This window comes from Perca fluviatilis, chromosome 1 (genome assembly GCF_010015445.1).
Source record: "Perca fluviatilis chromosome 1, GENO_Pfluv_1.0, whole genome shotgun sequence".
Classification (NCBI taxonomy): domain Eukaryota; kingdom Metazoa; phylum Chordata; class Actinopteri; order Perciformes; family Percidae; genus Perca; species Perca fluviatilis.
The window spans coordinates 40,710,399-40,732,780 of NC_053112.1; the positions used below are offsets into that span (position 1 = coordinate 40,710,399).

The window sequence follows — 22,382 nt, forward strand, 5'->3', positions numbered from 1 at the left end:
AAGCGGAACTTTTTCACTTTCCTGTTGTGCAGACGGAACCACTTCTGCTGTGCACAACCTTCATTGCCATTGGTTGGTATTTGTTTGCCTCAAAACGGACGGCGGAACCGAGGAGTGATGTAAAAGCCCCACTCATTATATTGTATTTTAAACTACCGCGTCTCAAATAATACATTTGTATAACCCGTAAGTTTCACCTTTCCCTGAAAAAGATTAGTGTAGCAAGTTAGCCATTTGTTTAACAGACCAAAAGGTTTAGTTAGCTAGCTAGCTAAGCCTATCTGAGATTGTTTAGCCAGCGCTAGCTGCCGCGGTAAGCACAGGTAACGTCAACGCAAGCTACCTTGTTTGTTTTTTTTAGCAACTTTGAAAAACGTCATTGGCAGAAAATATGTCGATTTGAGGCACAGTTTTTAACACACTAAAAAACAACAGTTGGCATTACTAACGTTAGTGCACAGATTGTACTTGCTTCTAATGTTGAGTTTGAAGGTGACGTTAGTGGTGATCGTTTTTAACTTGCCAACGCAAACTGTTTCGCTTGTAACAGTTACCCAGACTGCGCCTTCGCCATGGAAGCAGAAGTCGAGTTTTTACGTGATCAAGGTAAGAACAGACCAAGGAGGACGCACTAGCAGGTTGTCAACTAACTTCATCAGAATTGTCCAGCCCAAAGCCGTCTCAAAATCCGTTCAAGGGAAGTTTAGCTCAAGTGTTAAGATCAGAAGCCACCGTGACTGCTTTATCATTACTATATGATCTCTAAGTACACACACACACACACACACACACACACACACACACACACACACACACACACACACACACACACACACTATATTGTAGATCATGCATTTTAAGTTAATTATATAGAACAGACAAATATACCCACAACAGTATGGCTATTATTCATCAAGAATATGCAACTAATATGAGACTGTCCTACAGTCCTAAATGAATAGTGAAAATGACATAATTTTGTGGTGTATGACAAGCTCCTTCAGCGCTGATGATGGCTAATAATATATCTTTAAAACTGACAAAAGGCTCAAAATGACCCACACATACATGATAGTTACTCTGCTTTTGTAAATGGATAATACAGTCATGCACATTCAGACAGCATAATACGTGCTTTTTCAGGACTGTTGTTGTCCTTTCCTTTCACTGTCAAGGTGCTTATGTGTGCCTGGATCATTTGACCACAACAACAACAATTATGCAACCAGGGCCAATTTGTTGATACTGCAGTGTTTATTTGATATGATCTAAGATGTTCATCGCAGTGACAAATCCAAGGAACCTCATGAACTGTATATCTTTTTGATGAAATGCTTTTACTCCTCTGCCTAAAAGTAGGACTACATTTTCAGTCTGAAAGGCTGGATTAATTAATGCCTACTCTATCCATCTATCATCTTTGCTGCCAGTGCCTTCTTACAAACGTGTTCTTGAAATTCATTCATGGCCTCTTTCTTTTTCTTTTTTCTTTTTAAAGTTTTGAATAACTTTGAACTGTAACTAACCTCTAGCCTAAACTGTGACTGCTCTCAGCAAAACTGCTATAACTTGACTTATGGCTGAACTGGCAGTGTACTGGCCAGCAGCAAACAAAGCCAACAATTGCTGGATCTGTTCTTGACTTATCAGATACTCAACTACAGATTCAACATGCACTTCTAAGATGTTTGTAATGCTTTCTGCTATTCTGCTATAACTAACAGTTGAGTGATAGTGTTTGAAAATAGGACCCTATTTGTGAAAATTTGCATTTTCAAAATAGCCGAGTTTGGTGGGGAAACTTCAACTCTGAAATGTGTGTGTGTGTGTGTGTTTTTTTTTCAGTCCACAGATTAAATTCTGCTCTCAGTCAGTATCAGTATGGGCACGGTACTCAATCCACATCATCTCAGGTACAAAGACATCTGTAAATATCTCTATAAACTGACAAAGACTTAGCTTATGACTTAGATTCAGCTTATGATCTGGAATCTCCAGTAAACAGCTGGTATGCGTTTGACTTTGTTAGGACGTTATTTGACAAGATATACCATAAACATACGGACATTTTGAATATTGAGTAGAATTAGCTATAACTGGACACACCATCGTGCCAAACCTTCATATTCTGCATTTGTGCTCATCAGGTTGAGGAGGCAAGACGGGCAGAGTCTCCTACACCTTGGATCTCAGATAGAAGGTCAGACAGGCACAATTAAAGTCTTTCTTGTATGACAGTCAACACATTCATGTTACAAGAGTTATGAGGACACCAACCATATGTAGATATGAGTGCACTGGAAAGCAAAAACTTTCTTACACAAGTGACATGATTATTCATCCTTGTTGCAGCATAATGGCTCCACTGATAGCGGAGTACGATCGGCACATGGATGAAATGACTGATCAGCTGCAGAGATACCAGGTGAAAAACACTGAGACACAAATTCAATTCGGACAGTGAAATAAAATATTGGAGAATCTCACATATTACATATCTTGACTTACAGACATTATAAAGTAATGGGATGCATACATTTAAGATCTTGGAATATGCCACAGTGTGTGAAAGAAAGCCCAACACTTGATAAGATGGAGCTGAGTGAATATCACTTGAACTGAGATGGTTTTAATGAGTAACGTAAAGAAAATAAAGAAAATCCAGACTTAAATTTGAATACAGGTGCCCTAAAATGTATCAGGACGTCCTAACTAATTAATAACACTCTGTGTTGGTCTACTTGCTTAAATCAACAGGGGCTGATGACAGATGTCAAAGTGAAGTTGGAGAGGGTTGTCAAGGAGAATGAAAGGTAGAAAAGTTCAACTGGTGTCAACATATGGCGAGTAGATCCACAACATGAGACAGAAGCAATCACTTAACACATCAATAAGCCAATCAGCCAAACCTTTCTGTCGTTAGAGATTTTCTTTGAGAATATCAGATATTTATTGGTTTTCTAACCTTTATTATTATACATTGACTGCATTATGCTATGCTTGCACTGTGTCCCACCAAACATAAGGTAACAGTGAGTAGTAGTCGAGTAGTTATGTTAGTTTAGTTCTTTGTTGATAATCAAGGCATCTTGACCATTTACTGTACACAACAGCCAAATAAAGTGGGCTTGTTTGACTGCAATTAAGGTTGTGATATTTAATTTAAAAATAAAATATTACATTTTTATTTTTTTATTTTTTACACAATATCAATATCATCCCTCACCTTTACCAGGCTGCATGCAGAGTTGAGGGACTCTGTTGAGAAACAGCTTCACGCCCTGCCGGTGGCTTCGGGAGTGAAGGGCAGCACCCTGGAGGAGGAAGCAGTCATCAGAAATCTCCAAGAACAGGTCCAGCTGTGTGAACAGGTTTGCATTGCCAGACCCACCTCTACTGCGGAGGAGGGTCTGGCTAGTCCACACAACCTTCCAGCATTGGAGAAAAACGTGCTCTGGTTAATAGGCATTTCTTTAAACCAATCACAATCGTCTTGGGCGGTGCTAAGCGACTGGGAGAGCAACGGTGCCTCTGCAAAATAGCCTCTGGAAGGAACTTGTTTTGGTGGAACATGTACTTTCAAAGATTGTTTTAGTCGTGCAACAGAAGACTCAGATTGTTACAATATACCATATGTAGCTAAACCACATTAAGCATTTGGTTAAAATGATAAGCTAATGTTACAGTAGCACAAGTGGACAAGAGTCTGCAAAGTGATTCATTAATGAGTACAGCGGTATTTACCTAAAGTTTGCTACCATTAGCCAACATATGCTACATGTCATACCAGACAAAGTAAAACTGTAATAGCAAAAGCCCTGATTGTATTGAGCTTGTGTTTTATTTCTTTTCAAATAACAAAGACTGAAAGCAGAGGGAAACCCTCAAAGGTGCTTTCCGACAACTTTTAAACCATGTTATAATAATAATATTTACATATTGCATCATGTGTAGTTTACATGCATAGCAACATAAAACAAGACATAATGGTTCATTGAGCAGTTTGGTAACACTTTGGAGCTATTAATGGACAATAGCAACAACTACAGTTGGTCCTTGTGGCTCTACACAGCACAGCCCTTTCATTTTGTGGGGCCTTCTTCCCTTGCTGACACGATACAATGGGGAATAAGACAATTTAAGCTGTTCTCTTTTACAGAGTCTAGCTGTTATCAACGCTGCTAGTGTCTGTTCTACACTAGGTTATGTCCTGATCCAGGCTCTGAATGCATGGAGATGTAACACGTAGTAAGTAAGCAACATTTCATTTAGCATGTCTGTATATTTGTATGTGTATTTGTTTAGGAGCGGGTGCAGGCCATGGAGCTGTGGCAGACCGCAGCCCAGGAGCTGGACCGCCTCCAGCAGACCTACCAGAAGACTGTCTCAGATGGACAGATCCACGATGCTCATAGGCAGCAGCTCAAGGTTCAGTATTCCCACATTAACATGCAGAGCCAGCACATGATTGGCAAATCAACGTTTCACCACTAGGTGGAGACATTATAATAGAAATGAGGTTAATTAGAGCAGGTCGGCCTCAGTCAATGCTTGATATAAGCATGAGGTAATTACAAGCAGTTCATTCATTTATTTAGTGCCTTTTTCCATCACAGGATCAGCTTGTTCAGTTCCAGCAGCACACACACAAACTCCAAGTGGCCAATCAGAAACTGGAATCGGTAAGTGACGGTTAATTAAAAGCATGTTAAATTATTGCCTCCTAATTAGCCATGGGATCGAAATGCTGTGCACTTCTCTCATAATTAATCTTGTAACTAAATTTATCGGTTTCTAAATCACTCTGGTAGTTAGCCAGAACTGCCTTAGTTGTATAATGGACTGTCCGCTTGCTCAGTAATCCTATAACTACCAGCACATACTGTTTCTCTCTCTCTCTCTCTCTCTCTCTCTCTCTCTCTCTCTCTCTCTCTCTCTCTCTCTCTCTCACCCACAGTCACACATAAATACACTCGGTGTCAAACTGTTTAGGCTCTATTTAGACAGTTATCTGACAGGCTAAACGTTTGGAGCGTGGCGAATAAGGCATACAGAATATCGTGCATATATTTATTTACATACAAACACATGCACACACATACACATGCATGCCTGGTGCTTACTTAGGACACAATTCAGTGTGGGAAGAGACAGTAATACTATATCTCGCAGATGCATTTTTAATGAGAGGGTAAGCCTTGGGCATTCCCTTCTCTGACTTCTCATACAAACAGCCTTTTTCAATTGCTGTAAAGTCGATTGGCTTTGTAGCCATGAATGACTGACAGTCTCCTTAGGCTTTGTTCTGAAAGGACTTAGAAAGCTTTGAGAGATAAGTTTGAAGGGAAAGTTGGTTTTTGAGCTAAAGTTCAACGTATGTTTGGAGTCATGCCACACACATGGCAGTCTTGTCTCTCTTGCCACACACAGACTAGCCAGCAGTTCCTGAAGACGGTGACAGAGCAGAGCACAGAAATGGAGGAGCTACACAGCCAGCTCAGGTAACTAAATACATCAGAGGTTCAAAATGGCTGCTGGTAGAGGTCTTGCTCTGTAAATGTACTCTTTGAGGTTACGTATATGTTTAAGTTTTAAGTTAAAGGAATAGTTTGACATTTTAGAAAAAAGGCTTATTGCTTCCTTGCTGAGAGTTTGATGAGAACATCCATGCCACTCACTATGTCTCTACAGTAAATTTTAAGCTACATACAGGACCCGTTTAGCTTAGCACAAAGACCCGGTGCTAATACGGCACTAGACGACCGGCATCTACCGGACCGAATGGTCAATGAAATACCTGCGCTGCACACTGGTGGTCCCAAAAGGACAGGCAACAGAAGCATCACTGCATGTGACGCTAGTTAGCATAACACTTAGTAGCAGGTAACGTCAGCTTACCGTTAGTTACCAGCAGGCTTAAACATGGTTAAAATGCTGAAAGCTAAACTGTATTTTTCACTGGAAAGCATTCAAGTGCACCTCAAGGAACTCAAGCTGTTATTGTAAAGTACCCTTTTGCCATCTAGTGGTTCTTTTTTTGTTATTTAACATCAATTAACTAATGAAATAAGTCACTATTACATTTAAAATTATTTAAATTTGACCAAATGGCCTTGGCAATAAACAAGCCATTCTGTTTTGTACTCTTCTGTTGTTTTTTTAAGTATCGGTTAAGGCACCATTTAGGCACCAACAACGTTTTAAAAATATCGTTTTAGCACCAGTATCGGAAAAAAGCCCAAACGATACCCAACCTTAAACAGCTAGCATGGCTCAGTTCAAAGGTCACTAAATCCACCTGAAAACACCTCCAAAGCTCCCAAGTTAACATGTTGAATCTAATTTGTTTAATCCAAGAAGAAAGTGAATTGAATGTATTTCTGGAAATGTCTAACTATTTTGTATTAACCAAATAAGGTGACTATAAAGTCAAGAAGGCAGACAGGTTTCTCTGTTGTTACATATGCTTGAGCTGCCCTCGTGGTGTAGGCAGGCCAAAGCTGAGCTGAGGACGGCCACAGCCAAAGTGGATGAGATGACCAAACTGCTACAGAATGTCCAGGACCAGATGCAGAGACGGGTGAGAGAAGATAAATCAATGAAAAATACACAGAATAAAAAAAAATAATAATTATATATATATATATATATATATGCAGAAGAAAATTGGTAGTCCACCTAATGGGAATGGGGAACACCAGTCGATTATTTCTTTTAATAAATAGAACATTTAACTGATTTTGTGGGGATTGTTTGCCTTGGGCATCCCTTTGGGCTATAGTGGCCAGCGTTAGTCATTATTTTGAATATTTTATATACAGAATAATGAATCCAGTTAATTAGAAAAAATAATCATGACGTGTGTGTATACGTTTAGGAGGAAGAAGTGGCAGACGCTCAGGTCCGAGAGGACGCAGCAGACAGACGGCTCCAACAACTTCAGGCGGCCTTGAGCCAGCTAGAGGCCAGGTGAGCACGAGTTAAACTGCTCCTTCACCTGCAATCCCATTTCACCCTTTTCTGACCCTTTTTGTAGAAAAGTTTCTTTCAATTAGGAAATGTATGCGGCATTGTGAAAATGGAAATTGTATCAAATCTTACTAAACTGTTAAGAATTTCAGCTTGTTTTACAAATGGCTCACTCGACATGATCACACCACATTCTGTGTTTCAAGTTGACCTAACATATATACTGTAGCAGGAGCCCAACACCAGTAACCAACTTCAGAAAGAAGAGTTACTGAGCTTTATGGAAATGTTTGCGATGTCTCAATGCGTTGGGAAGTCATGGAATTTAACATCAAAATGATCAGCAGTTCCCTGTCTTTTGCCCTTTGCTGCTGGCACTCACTCCTTTTTTTTCAAATGCCAGACTAAAAGCTGCATCTCAGGAGGCTGAATCAGTTCGCAGAGATCAAACTGTGTGGGAGAGAAAGGTGGGGGTACTCCAGGCACGTTGTACCACCCTAGAAGAGGAAAAGTATGAGGCCCTGGCCAAAGTTCGAGAGAGTGTTCAGGTGGCTGAGGAGGCTGCATTGCAGAAGGACCAGGTGACTGCAGTCACTGTCTTTGTCTCTTCCTTTCTGTCTCTATCCCTTCCCCATTTTTTTGCCTTTTTCACTGCCCGAGCCTTTCCCTTCAATCTGTTGAGCTGCAAGATCCTCTGACAATCAATCCTCTGTGTCCTTTCAGCACTTCAGAACTTTGCCCACTGAAATGTTTAGCTGTGTCTGTATTTACCCTCTCCCTTCAGGCCCAGTTAAGAGAGAAACAGAAGATAGAGGAGCTGGAGAAGACAAAGGAGGCCATCAAACAGTTAATCCAGGACGCTGCAGTCCGCACCAGAAAAGAGGTGCGGAGTTACTGAATGGCTTTCTGAACAAGAACTGCTGGGCTGTTTCTGTAGAAGTAGATATCATGCTGAAACTTCATGAAAACATCTAGCTGTTGGAATAGGCTTTACAATCTAGAAAATATCTCAGAATCACTAAATACCCTCCATATAATTTGCTGCACGTTTGACTAAAATCTCCTTTTGAAGCTACCGAATGTATTGCATCATTACTTAAAAGCACTAGATGATGTCAAGATAGAGCCAACTCTATATTTAAGTTCTTAAAAATGAATATCTGTAAAAACCACTGAATGTATTAGCCTTACATGAAGGCACAGCCTCTGTCTGTACTGATGTACTAATCCAAAAGCAAAGCACTGCTCTCTTCCCCCTTCCTAAACTCAGTGGGGGACATGTTGATTAATGCTCAGTTAATGGGTCTTCTTCATCAAGCCCTTCAACTGTTTAAATCCTGTTAATGAAGCCTAGTATGACTGCAGCGCTGGCTGTCATCTGAGTCCCTGGCTGGCCTTCAACAAATGATTTTTTTACTGTGGATGTGTTTGACTATATGTCAGTTGGAGACCTTCCCTTGCGTTTGCCTTTTTACCTTCCAGGACATTTTCTTGGAGGTTGAGTCAGAGGTTGAGGTTACACATTGCAGCCAAAGTGAGGCAATTTTTTTCATCTTCTCTCCCCCTCATCTTCACTTGAAGTATTGAGACAAGCATGTGTGATGAACAATGATTTCACCTCAGGCTTAATTGAAGATTTAAGTACCACTCACAGTTATGCATGAGGGTTAAAATTTCCCAAAATAGAGGTGTGTCCAGAGTGATCCACTATCCTGACTCAGAGCACCTGTACCTTCAGGGGTTCTGACCGCCAGTAGTGCTATGGAGCAGTATTTTTCAGGGTTGTCCCTAGGGCTGGACGATTTTGGCTAAAATCATAATCACGATTAATCGAAGAAGTTACCTTGATTACGATTATTGAACGATTATTTAAAAAAAAAAGTGCATAATAAAGTGCATAATCCTATCTTTGTGATTCTAAAATAAGGAAACAACACACAGATAGCAACTAATGCTTATTTATTAAATATTTCAAACAACTGAACTTAAAGTGATGAGTAATTTCACCCTAGGGTCCTTTGCACCATGACCTCGAGCCAAACACCCCCCAGAAGCTTTTTCACCTGGGTCTAACATTGGGGCGTTAGCGTGAAGTGGCGTTAACGCGAATAGCTTAAGCGCGAGGCTAATGGATCCGAAGTGTCTCTTAACATTACCCACTAATAATGCCCAAAATGATGCCCAAAGGTCTACACTAGTATATATAGGTTATGCACTCATAAAACGATGGATTGGAAAGTTTGTAAGTACACCAGAAGTTTATGTAAATAACACTTGCCTGCTGGCTTCTGCTCTCTGCTGTTGTTGTTGCTGCTGTGAGACGAGTGCTTAGGGACGTCTACAAATTACTACACCAAAAGAGATGCAACAAAATATATTTTTAGTTTAACTTATTTTTTAAAGTAAGTGCTGTAGCATAACTAGCAGGAGACAAGTAATAATTGAGGTAAGTTTGGAGACATTACCTTATTTAATCATTAAATTAATAAATATTTTTGTTGCATCTCTTTTCGTTGTGTAATTTATAGATGTCCCTAAGCACTCTTACTGCCCGGTAGTAACAGCAGCAGCAGCAGAGAGCAGAGAGCAGAAGAGAGCAGGCAAGTGTTCATAAACTTCTGGTGTACTTACAAACTTTACAATCCATCGTTTTATGAGTGCATAACCTATTTGTACTAGTGTAGACGTTTGGTATCATTTCGGGCATTATTAGTTGGGTAATGTTAAGACACACCGGATCCGTTAGCCTCTGCGCTAAGCTATTCAGCTGATAAACCGCTCACTCACGCTTACTCCCAATGTTCGACCCAGGTGAAAAAACTGCGGGGTGTTTGGCTCGAGGTCATGGTGCAAAGGACCCTAGGGTGAAACTACTCGAACCATCACTTTAAATCTACAAATGTAGATTTTACAATGAAATAAAAATAAAAAAGTAAATTAAGTTTTAATGTAAACAGGCGGAGTCATGTGACTACACACGCGGCGGCCGTAATATGTTTTAAGGGGAAAGTACATTAACACACTGGGCGGCACGGAAATATTAATAGGATTAAAAGACCGAAATAATCGACTTGGTAAAATTACGTCGGTTATAGGCTCTGAATTTCGGTTTCGATTATTTTTCGATTAATCGAAGCCCTAGTTGTCCCTATTTTCTAAACATCGAAAGTGACACAAAGTATGTAACCTTGTTCATAAAGAAACGGGATACCTTTACAGATGCCTTGTTGAGTTTCCTTGTAAAGAAAAATGTGCATAAGAACAAATCAAACAAGGCTCACTCTTAAAAAAACAGCTCTATTAGTGGTCAAAAACTCCCCAGGGTACCTTAAAGGAAGTTGAGATGTTTTGTGGCTGAAGAATAATGAGTGAATTCAGATTTCTTAGGGTTAAGACCCTATATTTTCCTGTTTTCTCAAAAGAATGCCATTTTTTTATTGGAATTGTAGGTCAATAAATACATTACAAAGTTCCTGCTAGATGTTTATTTGCATCTTGACCTTTTAAAGGAACAAGACGACTTATTGAGACTTTAGCTTATTCACCGTATCCCCCAGAGTTAGACAAGTCCATACATACCCTTCTCATCTCCGTGCGTGTCGTAACTCTGTCTGACGCAGCCACCCCTAGCCTAGCTTAGCCCAGATGCTGGAGGTAACCGGCTCCATCTAGCCTACTGCTCCCAATAAGTAACACTAACATTTTCCTATTTACATGTTGTGATTTGTATAGTCACAGCGTGTACAAATAAGAAGGTCACATGAGACACAGCGCAACACCTGAAAAGCACCGTTGTTACTCTCTGCTCCTCACCACGGGGCTTCTCAGGTGCTGCAACCAAATGCTAGGCTAGCGGTGGCTGCGTCAGACAGAGTTACGGCACGCACGGAGATGAGAAGGGTATGTATGGACCTATCTAACTCTGGGGGATGCGGTGAATAAGCTAAAGTCCCAATAAGTCGGCGTGTTCCTTTAATGTTACCATTATATAGTCATACATTTTACTCTCTGCTTTTTGTTCAAAGGCATGTATCGCGTTTTCACACATTATTTTCATTTCCTTTATTCGTCTGCTTTTTATAAAATATGCAGTCAAAGCAAAAGTCTGAATACGGTAACTTTCCTCACACACGTTTTGACTTAACCTTTGAACTTAAGCTGTTTATTCAAGTCGCCAACTCAAGTACCTACTTTGTGTGTCTAATTAAAGTTACTGTCAATGACTTTTTCTTTAACAGGTGGATAATGTGCGCAAGCAGTGCAATGTTCAAATTGACCGTATGGCCGAGGAGCTGTCTGCACTGCAGCTGGTAAGGACCCGCCCCATTAAGGACAAATCCCTTTCAACATTACACTAAATCCCTTCTGCTCGTGTGTTTTATTCATTATGACTCTCCTCGTTCTCTTTCCACCTCTCTCAAGGAGTGTGCAGATAAAGAGTCTCAGATTGAAAGGTCCCTGCGGGAGAGAAAAGCTGTAGAGGAGGAGCTGGAGAAGGTATCTGTGAAAGCACAAGAAAGACGCTGGTAAAGCCAGCTCCAGAGTTCTGATAGTGTTTGATTGCATGGTTGTATACTTGTTTTTCTTTTAGGTGTATAAGGAGGGCAGGGCAGAGCCAGAGTTCAGGAAGATTGATGCCCTTCACCAGAGGTGTCTAGATGCAGAGAGGATGAAGGAAGACATTAGCCTCACTCTGCAAAGCACACAGAACAAACTGAGGAAGCTGGAGATGGAGTAAGTGTAACTTAGCATTGTAGGTTTACACTTCGCTAGTTTGAATGTAGCACATTCATGGCAGGCAAGTTAAAGCTCTCCACCTTAAAGGTCCCATGGCATGGTGCTCTTTGGATGCTTTTATATAGACCTTAGTGGTCCCCTAATACTGTACCTAAAGTCTCTTTTATATAGACCTTAGTGGTCCCCTAATACTATATATGAAGTCTCTTTTATATAGACCTTAGTGGTCCCCTAATACTGTATCTGAAGTCTCTTTTATATAGACCTTAGTGGTCCCCTAATACTATATATGAAGTCTCTTTTATATAGACCTTAGTGGTCCCCTAATACTGTATCTGAAGTCTCTTTTATATAGACCTTAGTGGTCCCCTAATACTGTATCTGAAGTCTCTTTTATATAGACCTTAGTGGTCCCCTAATACTATATGGAAGTCTCTTTTATATAGGCCTTAGTGGTCCCCTAATACTATATATGAAGTCTCTTTTATATAGACCTTAGTGGTCCCCTAATACTGTATCTGAAGTCTCTTTTATATAGACCGTAGTGGTCCCCTAACACTGTATCTGAAGTCTCTTTTATATAGACCTTAGTGGTCCCCTAATACTGTATCTGAAGTCTCTTTCCCGAAATTCAGCCTTGGTGCAGAATTACAGCCACTAGAGCCAGTCCCACAATGAGCTTTCCTTAGGATGTGCCATTTCTGTGTCTGTAGCTATTGAGGAGGAGAGGGGGCAAGGTGGAGGGTGTGGCCTTGACCAACTGCCACTTTGCTTGATGTCTCTCTCTCATGGGTGGGCCAAATTCTCTGGGCGGGCAAAGCAGAGAAAGGGGAGGTAACCTTGCTCCTTATGACCTCATAAGGAGAAGATTCCAGATCGGCCCATCTGAGCTTTCATTTTCTCAAAGGCAGAGCAGGATACCCAGGGCTCGGTTTACACCTACCGCCATTTCTAGCCACTGGGGGACCATAGGCAGGCTGGGGGAACGCATATTAATGTTAAAAAACCTCATAAAGTGAAATTTTCATGCCATGGGACCATGGGAACAGCAGGGTGGGTGGCTTCATCTGCTGACAATAATGATGGTTGTATAAAGGTTAACATTTTTTCCTCTTATTTTTTCTCTTTCTCACCCTTTCCTTTCTTGATCCATCCGTCTGACCGCCTGTAGCTACAGTGAGGAGCTGTCACGGTGCCAGGAGGAAGTGGGGCGGCTGCAGGGCTCTCTGGCTGCAGCCCGGGACGACTGTGTCAGCGTCAGCGAGGAGCGTCTCCAGCTGCAACAGGAGAACCTGCAGCTACGCAGGGAGATGGATGAGCTGCGCAAGGCCTCCCTGCTGGTCCAAAAGAAGGCCAAACAACAGGTAACCCAGTGATGGATAGAAAAGGAAGGAAATAAAGGAATAGGCACTTCAGGCACTCACTCATGTAGTGGAGCAGGAGTAGTGCAAAGCAGCCACTTGTGCCAGTCACACTGCACTATAATCAACCTGTCAGTAAGGTGCTAAAATCTTCAGTCAAGGGCTTGTCCTTTTCCTCCCACACACACCTGTGCCTTTTTGAAAGAAAAAATTATAATTTTTGCTTCTATGGAAGTTTTTTAAATTATATTATTCAATAGGACAAGTCGGAGTCGGGACTCACCCGGAAATGATGAGCGGGATGTCTTGACTAGAGTCTCTCAAAATCTGACGAAAATCTTTTAAACTGACCTTTGTCGATCTGAAATGAATACAGATTCAGCAGCTGTATGGCCTATTTCTCGCTTAAAACGTTTTCAGAAACCTGTTTCAGTGAACTATTTTAGTACAATATGAGATCGTATTCTGAACGAGCCGCCATGACAGTCTGGCTTTGAATTTCCGGAGAAAACAAACCCACGTGACGCGTTCGTCCAATCAGCTGCCGGTTTTCATTTCTTGGGCAACAATACAGAGTAGCGCCGCCTGCTGCTATGGAGACATATTACGTTTCTCAAGTCGGTGTCGCCTCAGTGTGTTCCGAGGCAGTTTTTTGGACCTCGGGGACGCGACTGGCTTTTCTACCGAGGGTCGGCTGTCTGGTTGGTGTGTACTGGCTTTTACAGACATTGGAAACTGGCATGCACTGAGCACAATCTAGGACAGAAGGGCTCTGCAGTGGGTGATTTAAAACCTCCCGGAACATCATTGAGACCCATCTACTGAGCATATATCGGTGAGACGAGGTGGCTGCGCAAAGCCGAAATTACATTAAAAGACAATACCTACCCCATCAACAGCCTGTTCACCCTGCTGCTAAAAGGGACTACAACTTGCATTTCACTGCCTAACCCTGTGCTGTAGAATGAGAATAAATGAACCTTGGGAAAAAAAGTAAATATATTATCGAATGAGACGATTGTGATTGGTTTAAAGAAATGGCAATAAACCAGAGCACGTTTTTCTCCTGTCCCGGAATGCTGTGTGGACTAGCCAGACCTTCCTCCGCAGCGCTGTGGAGGAAGGTCTGGCAATGCGAGACTAGTATTTCTTTAAACCAATCACAACCCTCCTGGGCGGCGCTGAGTCCGGATGACGGAGATGTCGAGAGGGAAGGGACCCCGGCATGTGGGATGACAGGCTTTATCCCAGCATTGTACATCCGTTGAGCCAGACTAGTTCTGACAAGACAGGGCATTTGAATCTTCTTCATCTAATTAAATGGATTTTGGACCAGCAAAATGATATCCACCCAACCTCACTCTGCTGCTCTCCCCCCCAAGCTGTCACAGATGGAGCAGGAGTACAGCCTGAAGGAGCAGGGACTTGACGCACGCGTGCAGGAGCTGGAGGAAAGCAGCCGAAGCTCCAGTGTTGATCTGACGCGCCTCCTTACAGCACAGCAGAAAAGTACCCAGCGCTGGAAAGAAGAGGCCAAGAACCTTGTTCATGCCTTCGAGACTAAAATCACAGGCCTCAAGTAAGAACTTATAAAGGCAGATTTAACATTACTAAAGAAAGAAAAGAAAAATGTCCCCAGGGACTAAAAGGTTTCCAGTTTATAACCTTAAAATAGAAAGGAACCATACACTAAAACGATTAAATAAAACCTCCTACTCTAACATCTGTCACTGTGACTTTGCACGGGTTTTTCCTTGTATAGATGAATGTAAAGCAATGTAGTGCTCAAAAAGAGCAGGCAGGCTAAGCAAACATCTTAAATAAACCCTGCAAAATGTATCTTCCAATGATAACCCATCTAATGGAAACTAGTGGGTAACTGACAGACTGCAACAACAGCATAATATGACACAGTTTAAAATAACAATATGTAATACAATACTCTTTAAAGTGCATTACAATACATTCATCTGGTGCTGCCTTAAGACTGTTTTTTTTTATTCTATCAGTTTTGTCCCAAACAGTGGATCAAAGACTAAGTGGCAACAGCTTAAGTGGAGCAACAAAGATTTCGATCACAGTTGAAACAAACTGACTTACCACTTGAAGTTGTTTTTCCCCTCAGCGACAGCTGTACTACACTGAGACCTATTGGAAATATTAACCATGTTGAAACACTTGAAAATAAAGCTTTGTAAATGCTTTATCTCCGGCAGAAGTGGCTTATCTCTAGCTTTTTTTTCTGTCTACTTCAGGGCAGAGCTGAATCGGCAGAAGCAGCGTTCCTACGAGCTGGAGATGCAGCTTGAAACTGACCATAATACTGTTGCTGAGGTTTGTCTAACACACACACACACACACACACACACACACACACACACACACACACACACACACACACACACACACACACACACACACACACACACACACACACACACACACACACACACACACACACACACACACACACACACACACACAACCCTGCAGCTTGATTTACAATACAAGGGAGTTTAGTGTAAAAGGAAGATGAAACAGTGAGCAATTCTTTAAAGAATTTTGCTCTAAGAGGAAACGTAAGATGTTTGTCATTCCCTGTAGCGGTCTATGCTGTTCAGGCCTGTCCAGCTGCTGTTGGCCTCTGCAAATGTCAGGCCTCCTTTGTAACAGCGTGCTCAGAAAAGCAGCTACAGAAAAGAAGCAGGAGGCATTTTACTAGAAACCTGCAACATTAGCGTCATAAGTGCCAAGCAGCATTACATAAACAGTTGGGGAAAGTAAAAAATGTAAAGTTAAAATGTAGGCCGTCCATCCTATGGATTTCAACAGGATATTGAACTGTCATACATTTACTGCATAAATGTGAAGTAATGTTTATGAGAATGATGGGATCTGGCACAGACAGACTGTGGGTCTTGTGCCCGGTCTAAGGTTCAGAGAATGTGTTAGGATGACGAACTAAAATAAGTTTGTTTTCTTTAGTAGAAAAGTAGTGATACTAACTAATAATGTAAAGATTAACTCACAACGTCTGCTTATTTATAAATGCAGAGCCCACATCTATTAACAACAGCCTGAAAAAAAGTATGTCTGTGTTTAGTGATAAATGCACCATATGTTCCTTGGTACTTGAGTGCTTTGGAAACAAAAGCTTTGTGAACGTAGTGACTTTTAGTGGTTTGACTACATGTGACTTATTGGCATGTGTTTGTTTGTGCAGTATGAGAGGCAGCTAGCAGAGTATCAAGAGAAGACGAGTCTTCTCCAGAGACGACTGACACAAGCTGAACAAAAGGCAACCACTGCTACACAACAAGTATGGGTATTGGGTACTCTTGGCTCTTACATGGGGAGATATGTCTTATTCCAGTTCATTTGTTATCTGATTGAATACTGACATTATGTTGTGTTATGCCTGTTTTTTTTTTTTACAGCTGAATTTGTTGGCATCACAGCGAAGAAAAGCTGCCATGGTGGATCCAGAGACTCTCTAACAGTCTTTTTATTTTATTTTATTTTTTTATTTAACCAGGAAATAATCCCATTGAGATTCAAAATGTCTTTTACAATATTCTAGTATTTATAATGTAGCCATGTGTGTTTAGAGTATGTTGCTCCTTTTTGTAAACATTTTGGCCATTTGGTTAATAAATGGCAACATGTTCTAATTTTATACACTAATGTTGTTTGTCTGATGTTTGGTATGTAAAATAAACTTTGTTATAACAAAATGAACACCGTTAAAATACACCATGGTCTTTGCTGTGTATGTATATAGGTGCGTGATTTAATGGAAATCTTTTGTGCTTTGGTGTTTTAAAATGCTTTTGTCAAACTGCCAGGAGGCGAAAAAACCCCTCTGGGGTGAAAACCTATTTACGGTAATACATTGAGGGTATCACCAAATAATTTTTAATAAGGGGACCGGCTTTGGTATCACTGAAACTGTAAAACACAAAACCATAGACAGTATATAAAATCAGCAACGTGTTTTTGTTTGGCTGCGTTGCATGCCGGGAGATAATTATGTTGCTAGGAAACCGTAAACCTCAGCTCCATAGACAACGTTAAATGTCTGCTCAGCTCTAGGTCAGCAAAAGTTACGGTACATTAGCTTTATCGATAGTTAAAAACGTTGGCTAGCGTTAAGCCATATCTAAAAATTTTCGGAGCTGAATATTTGATACGGCAGCCAGTTTTATATCTCTCGAAGACGATGCTTGCTCAATAAGACGAAGTGACGTTACACAGATAGTAGCTAAGCAAGTTGAAAAAAGTTTGCTAACGGTAAGTTAACGTTAATTAACAGGAGTTCGTTAGCATTCATTAGCTTACGTTATCTTTAACAACAGTTAAGTTACCTTGTCCACAATTGCTTTTTGCGTATTATTGCTTAATGTTACTGTGTGTATTGTAACTAACGTAGCTAATAGCTAGCTAGCTACCGTTAACGTTATGTGTGGAAATTTGCTGGGACCACAAATTAGCTAGACCACAAAAGGGGTACGCAATATTTGACTTGGACTTAGCTAACTAGCTAATGATAACGTTACTTAAAGCAATAAAGTTGCGTAAATAATAAAAAAATTATTTATATCACTGTTCTGTCTGATAAAAAACCCTCTAGCTAGCTGACGTTACTACTAATGCAAACGTTACATTCAAATGGATTCTCCTCTGTGCTGCTGTCCCAGAGCCTGTGCGAATACATGCCATGGCCTCTGCATCTCCGAGGGCCTCTCTGCTGACCCTCCCTGGTCAAAGCAGGGAAAACGATTCCCGAGGTAGGCCAAGCTAATAGGACCTTTAGGTAGCTACTATGCAAATGGTTAGTTATGTCTTACGTGTTATACAGTATAGCCAACAAGCATTGGTTTGTCAACTTTTAATTCAATGTTGACATACTGTCACAGAGCTGCGCCACAAGCTCCCTGAACTACAGAGCTCCACCATCCTACCAAGGCCGCCGGTCCATGTTCAAGACACACAGGTGAACCAGAGACAATATGAAATACCATCTACTGTACACCTAATGTAGTACTCCCCATACTATTAATATAATCAGTCAAAAAGTAATTACAGTATGCAGGTGTGGGTCTTTTGTAAATGTCAATGTCTTCCCCCTTATCTAGGCCTTGCTGAATAGGCGTGTAACACGGAAACAACCCAGCCTCCACCACTTAAAAGCCCGTGAGCAGATGTTTTTTCCGGGCTGGTACACTCAGTCACCTTCATCTCAACAAACAGAGACGCCACACAGGCTGCGTCAAAAATATCCTGTCCACTTACCTCCTCTGCAAACCGCGACCAAGGTCAGTGACGAAAATAAGCATTGCTTTTAAGATGTATCTAGCACGTGATGGACAGGTTTCTCAATTATTTTATGAATCTCAAATAAAGGCAAATCCAGGTGGGTACACCCAGTCACCTTCATCTCATCAAACCGAGCAGCCACACAGGCAGCGTGGGAAAAAAAATCCTGTCCACCTACCTCCACAGCAATCCAGGAACAAGGTCAGTGATGAGAATAAGCATTGCTTTGAAGATGTCTGTAGTGCATGATGGACAGCTACCTCGAAAGTATCTACAATTAAATATTTGTATACATCTAAAATGAAGGCAATGCTAAAAAAAAACGGGGACAAGAGTTGAGAATTAGCATTAGCTATAAACTCTATATGCTGCGCATCAGTTACGGGCTTTGTATTGTAACTATGTTTGCTTGTATGGTCCCTGTTAAATAAACAAATAAATAAAAATAAAATAATTCACAGTTTATTGCCTTTTTAAATGAGCTACTTGCAGGAGATATTTATCTTAGATTGTGTCGCTCTACCACTCCTCAGTTGTCCAAGAATGTGCTGTCAACCCCAAGTCCCCCCAAACGGCCCTTTTCCATTAAGAGTGGTGGACAGCTGGACGATCCCTCCAAAGTTAAACTCTATAAGTACAGTAAGGATGACTATTTGATGATAAGCCAGGGAGGTGTGATATCAGTGTACGAGGAGGAGTATGACTTCATAACCCGTGAGCGCTGGGAAGAGGAGTATGAGTACCACTGCAAGCTGATCCGCATCCCCTTCTTTGCCCTCTTCAAAAAGTGGAAACCCTTCTTTGTCTGGCGCACCAAAGTTCGCAACAAGAAGATTCATTTGACCAGGGAGTCCCTCCAAAACCGTTTGTTTTTTGTCAGTCAGGTACGTGACAGTGTGTATAAATTGAGACCTGGATTTTCTCTCAATCTGTCATAATGGTCTTGAATATGGAATGTACACTGTAAATATGCTTACTGAGCAAAACATCTTTGAGGTTTATACATTTCAATTGATGTGAGTAGTGCGGATATTGTGTTAACATTTGCATATGTCATCCAGCCTCTAAGTCCTGCACTGATAGACATCAGAAAAATGTGTTACCAAATCAGTGACACAGGCTTGTGTCACATGGAGAAAAAACACACCTACACGCTGCAGGAGTTTCAGGACGTCCAGTACAAACAACAGCAAGAGGTGCTATTCTTCATCCATACAAAAATCGGTCCAGATGTTTGAAGTATGCCTCCTCAGCAGCTCATTGCCCTTATTTGTTCATTATTGTCAGGTGTTGAGTAACTTGGAGAAGTTTCAAGACCTGGTAAAGGAGGTGACAGTTTCTGCGTGTAGCAACTACTTGACGGAACTTCAATCCAGATTAAATAAACCAAGTGCGTGCACATTGACCATATGGAGACACCGAAATGTACATACTGTACATAGACAGTACAGCATGTCCAGTATTAAAATGTTGATAGTATTGTCCATCACAGGTGACCAAAAGGACAAGAAAGCTCTTGCACGGCTCAACAAGACTTTTCAATCTAGCCGCCTCATCTGGTGGGTCATTTTCTTGTACTTGTTTCCCTTAAATTCTCTTTGCTTACTGTCTCTATTAGCGTTGTGGACATACCTACAACCTTTTTTTCTACTAAACTTACATTGCTTACTGTGACAATTAGTCCATAGAAAAGAGCAATTGTTAATGTTATTAGTAACACCTTTTCTTATCATGCTATGACAAGTCAAATGATTGCTAATTAATCAGACACGTCTATCACATTAACCCAGTCCAATCCTCCTCTGTCCCTCACCTACCCAGTTTTATCCGTCTTGTTGACTATTTGGTCGTCAACGCCTTGCACATCTTAGTGGTGAATGCAGTCACACAACTGCTGGCTGTGCTCCAGCAGCAGGTACGCCAAACGCCTAGCCACGGCATTATTCAGAGCTGGAGCCAGCGCACTGAGGCTGCCACTGACCCTACTGAAGAAGAGACAGATAAGAAGGTAAGTCATTGTTTCATTATAATTATTAGTCTTAATAAGTTGGATTGTTTACAGTGAAACAACAATAATTCCTATATCCACCAAATTGAGTTTTCAAGCAAACAGAGCAGTGTTCAGTTTTGGTTAAGGTTGGTGTGTGTGTCTTTATTAGTCTGTCGAGTCAGAAACTCGGCGTGACCCACCTATGTTCACCTCTGAGCTGATGCTGGACCCAAATGCTTTGACTTACAAACCCTCTGAGGAGAATTTTCAGGTTAGTTTTCTCAAATTGTCACAAACTGTTACACATTACATTATTTACTACCCATTAAATACCAATCTACAGTATATTTTTTTGTTAATTCCTACAGGAGAGTGTTGCAGAGATCATTGGGTGGTTTGAGAAAACAGTGATGTCAGTCAATACACTTACAGGAGATCCTGACTTTGATTCACTGACAGAGCCTGGAGACTATGAGGTAGTAAAACAAATCACCACCTCAACCTGACCGCCCTGATGTGTATATTCAGGGTAACTTAGTTGTTCTAAATGCTAATGTTGTTGATATGTAAAAAAAAAAAAGCTTGAGTGTATGTGTTTTTACATGTTTTTGTTAACTTGTAGAAATTGGAAAGTAAATATGAAGAAGGCCCCGGTTTGGAATCTATCATAGAAAATGATGACCACCTTCAAAGTATCATCCAGGACATCAAGGTCAGTTTATACTTTTACTCACTGCATAGTTTATATCTCTTTGTATGTACATTACTGTGTATGAGTGGGCTTGACTTTTTTTCCCCCCTTAGGAATCACTCCAGTTTGCCTTTGACGCAGCAAAAGTATACTCACACACATTTGAGCGTTTTCGACTGTTCTATAAAGAGAATGAGAGTCTGGATCTGGATGCAATGCGGCAACAGGATCATGGTGATGTACTATGCATCAACATAAACATTACTTTTGTAACAGATCTCACACTCACAACACAGAGAGCAGTTCAGATGAGAATAGTGCTTATCTAAGTCTTTGTCCTTTGTTAGCTGTGCTGGTATTGGAAGCATATTTTGGACACTTAAAGACACTCAACAAGTTGGGAACAAAAACATTGTTGTTTAACCAGTACTGTGCCTTTCGTGAATTATCAGTCCACATGAAAATATAGTATACACTATCTTCCTAAACAAAACACATTGGGTGTATTCTTGAGATTTAACAAATATATTGAATGCATTTCCTTCTTCATTTGCAAAGCTGATGTCCTTATATCCATATTTAAATACTGCATTGTTTTAATCTATTGTTTGCTTGCCTGGAGTATTCTTCACTGCCTTTGTTGGCCCATTGCTACATTTCTTGGTGTGTTACTGCCACCAATTGGCCATTAGCAGAATAGCGTAAAACCAGCAGCAGGAATGTGTATCACATCAACCCAGTGCTAGCACACAATGTGCATGTTGTGTCCTTATGTTCATGCGAGATACAAACAAAATGTGAAAAAAATAAGCTTCATATAGTGGTCAAAAACTCCACAGGGTACCTTTTTAAAGACCATATCGTTCTTTGTATTTTCTAGTTTATAAACTATACGTAAATCTTCCAAAGCATATCATAGGTTTGTAGATTATTTGCAATAGTAAAATTAATTTGCAGAGGCATTTTCCTTTTTCAAGGGTATGTTAAAACTGCAGTATTGCATGGTAGTGCAGTTGAAGGCAGACTATATTGGAAACAGTTCCTTGTTGTTGCATTTAAGTCTTAAAGGAGAACTCCGGGCAATTTTTACGTTAATCTTGATAGCTATAACTATGTGAGTACTGTCGATAGCAAAAAAAACAAGCCGAATCGGTGGTAGCAACACGGAGCTGCTGCAGCTAATGCCCAGAGCTCCCACTTAGCTAAAATGGCAGTTTTGGGGGCATAACATAAAGAGTGCCTTTGTGCCTCTTAACAGACACAAAATGCAATTAAAATGTCTGTGCAACATGAACAGGGCTCTTACATGACAACAAGA

The 22,382-nt window shown here is 40.8% G+C and overlaps 2 protein-coding genes across 7 annotated transcripts in view; both read left to right on the forward strand.

Annotated features, from left to right (window-relative positions):
* Window positions 1-13: 13 nt before the first annotated feature.
* Window positions 14-16,805, forward strand: sclt1 (sodium channel and clathrin linker 1). 5 transcript variants are annotated; one of them, XM_039805949.1, is made up of 22 exons: window positions 14-119; window positions 551-606; window positions 1,846-1,913; window positions 2,148-2,200; window positions 2,353-2,425; window positions 2,758-2,813; window positions 3,236-3,371; window positions 4,306-4,428; window positions 4,617-4,682; window positions 5,431-5,501; window positions 6,490-6,580; window positions 6,878-6,969; window positions 7,373-7,550; window positions 7,754-7,852; window positions 11,208-11,279; window positions 11,392-11,466; window positions 11,561-11,703; window positions 12,878-13,070; window positions 14,450-14,646; window positions 15,323-15,401; window positions 16,291-16,386; window positions 16,505-16,805. In XM_039805949.1, the coding sequence occupies exons 2-22, from the start codon at window positions 573-575 to the stop codon at window positions 16,562-16,564; spliced, it is 2,055 nt and encodes a 684-aa protein (XP_039661883.1). In that variant the 5' UTR covers window positions 14-119; window positions 551-572; the 3' UTR covers window positions 16,565-16,805. The 5 variants fall into 5 exon arrangements, with proteins under 5 accessions (XP_039661883.1, XP_039661892.1, XP_039661869.1 ...); XM_039805958.1 differs by having other exon boundaries at window positions 54-72; XM_039805935.1 differs by having other exon boundaries at window positions 79-323.
* A 331-nt stretch (window positions 16,806-17,136) lies between these two features.
* dnah6 (dynein, axonemal, heavy chain 6) overlaps window positions 17,137-22,382 on the forward strand; it is a 73,245-nt gene continuing 67,999 nt past the window's right edge. Inside the window, exons 1-14 of one of the 2 annotated variants that reach the window (XM_039803779.1) lie at window positions 17,137-17,357; window positions 17,765-17,854; window positions 17,984-18,060; window positions 18,203-18,382; window positions 18,471-18,584; window positions 18,917-19,267; window positions 19,445-19,579; window positions 19,671-19,773; window positions 19,861-19,942; window positions 20,205-20,391; window positions 20,543-20,644; window positions 20,742-20,849; window positions 20,996-21,085; window positions 21,178-21,298. In XM_039803779.1, coding sequence (XP_039659713.1) covers window positions 17,785-17,854; window positions 17,984-18,060; window positions 18,203-18,382; window positions 18,471-18,584; window positions 18,917-19,267; window positions 19,445-19,579; window positions 19,671-19,773; window positions 19,861-19,942; window positions 20,205-20,391; window positions 20,543-20,644; window positions 20,742-20,849; window positions 20,996-21,085; window positions 21,178-21,298 — 1,720 coding nt within the window. In that variant the 5' untranslated portion in view covers window positions 17,137-17,357; window positions 17,765-17,784. Of the gene's footprint in view, window positions 17,358-17,764; window positions 17,855-17,983; window positions 18,061-18,202; window positions 18,383-18,470; window positions 18,585-18,916; window positions 19,268-19,444; window positions 19,580-19,670; window positions 19,774-19,860; window positions 19,943-20,204; window positions 20,392-20,542; window positions 20,645-20,741; window positions 20,850-20,995; window positions 21,086-21,177; window positions 21,299-22,382 lie in introns of those variants that run through there. The other variant, XM_039803787.1, reaches the window with a different exon arrangement.

Coding starts and splice junctions, on each gene's coding strand:
- sclt1 (XM_039805949.1), top strand. CDS start 573: ATGGAAGCAGAAGTCGAGTTTTTACGTGATCAAG. Junction 11,704..12,877: donor CTGAGGAAGCTGGAGATGGA/GTAAGTGTAACT, acceptor GACCGCCTGTAG/CTACAGTGAGGAGCTGTCAC. Junction 15,402..16,290: donor ACCATAATACTGTTGCTGAG/GTTTGTCTAACA, acceptor TTGTTTGTGCAG/TATGAGAGGCAGCTAGCAGA.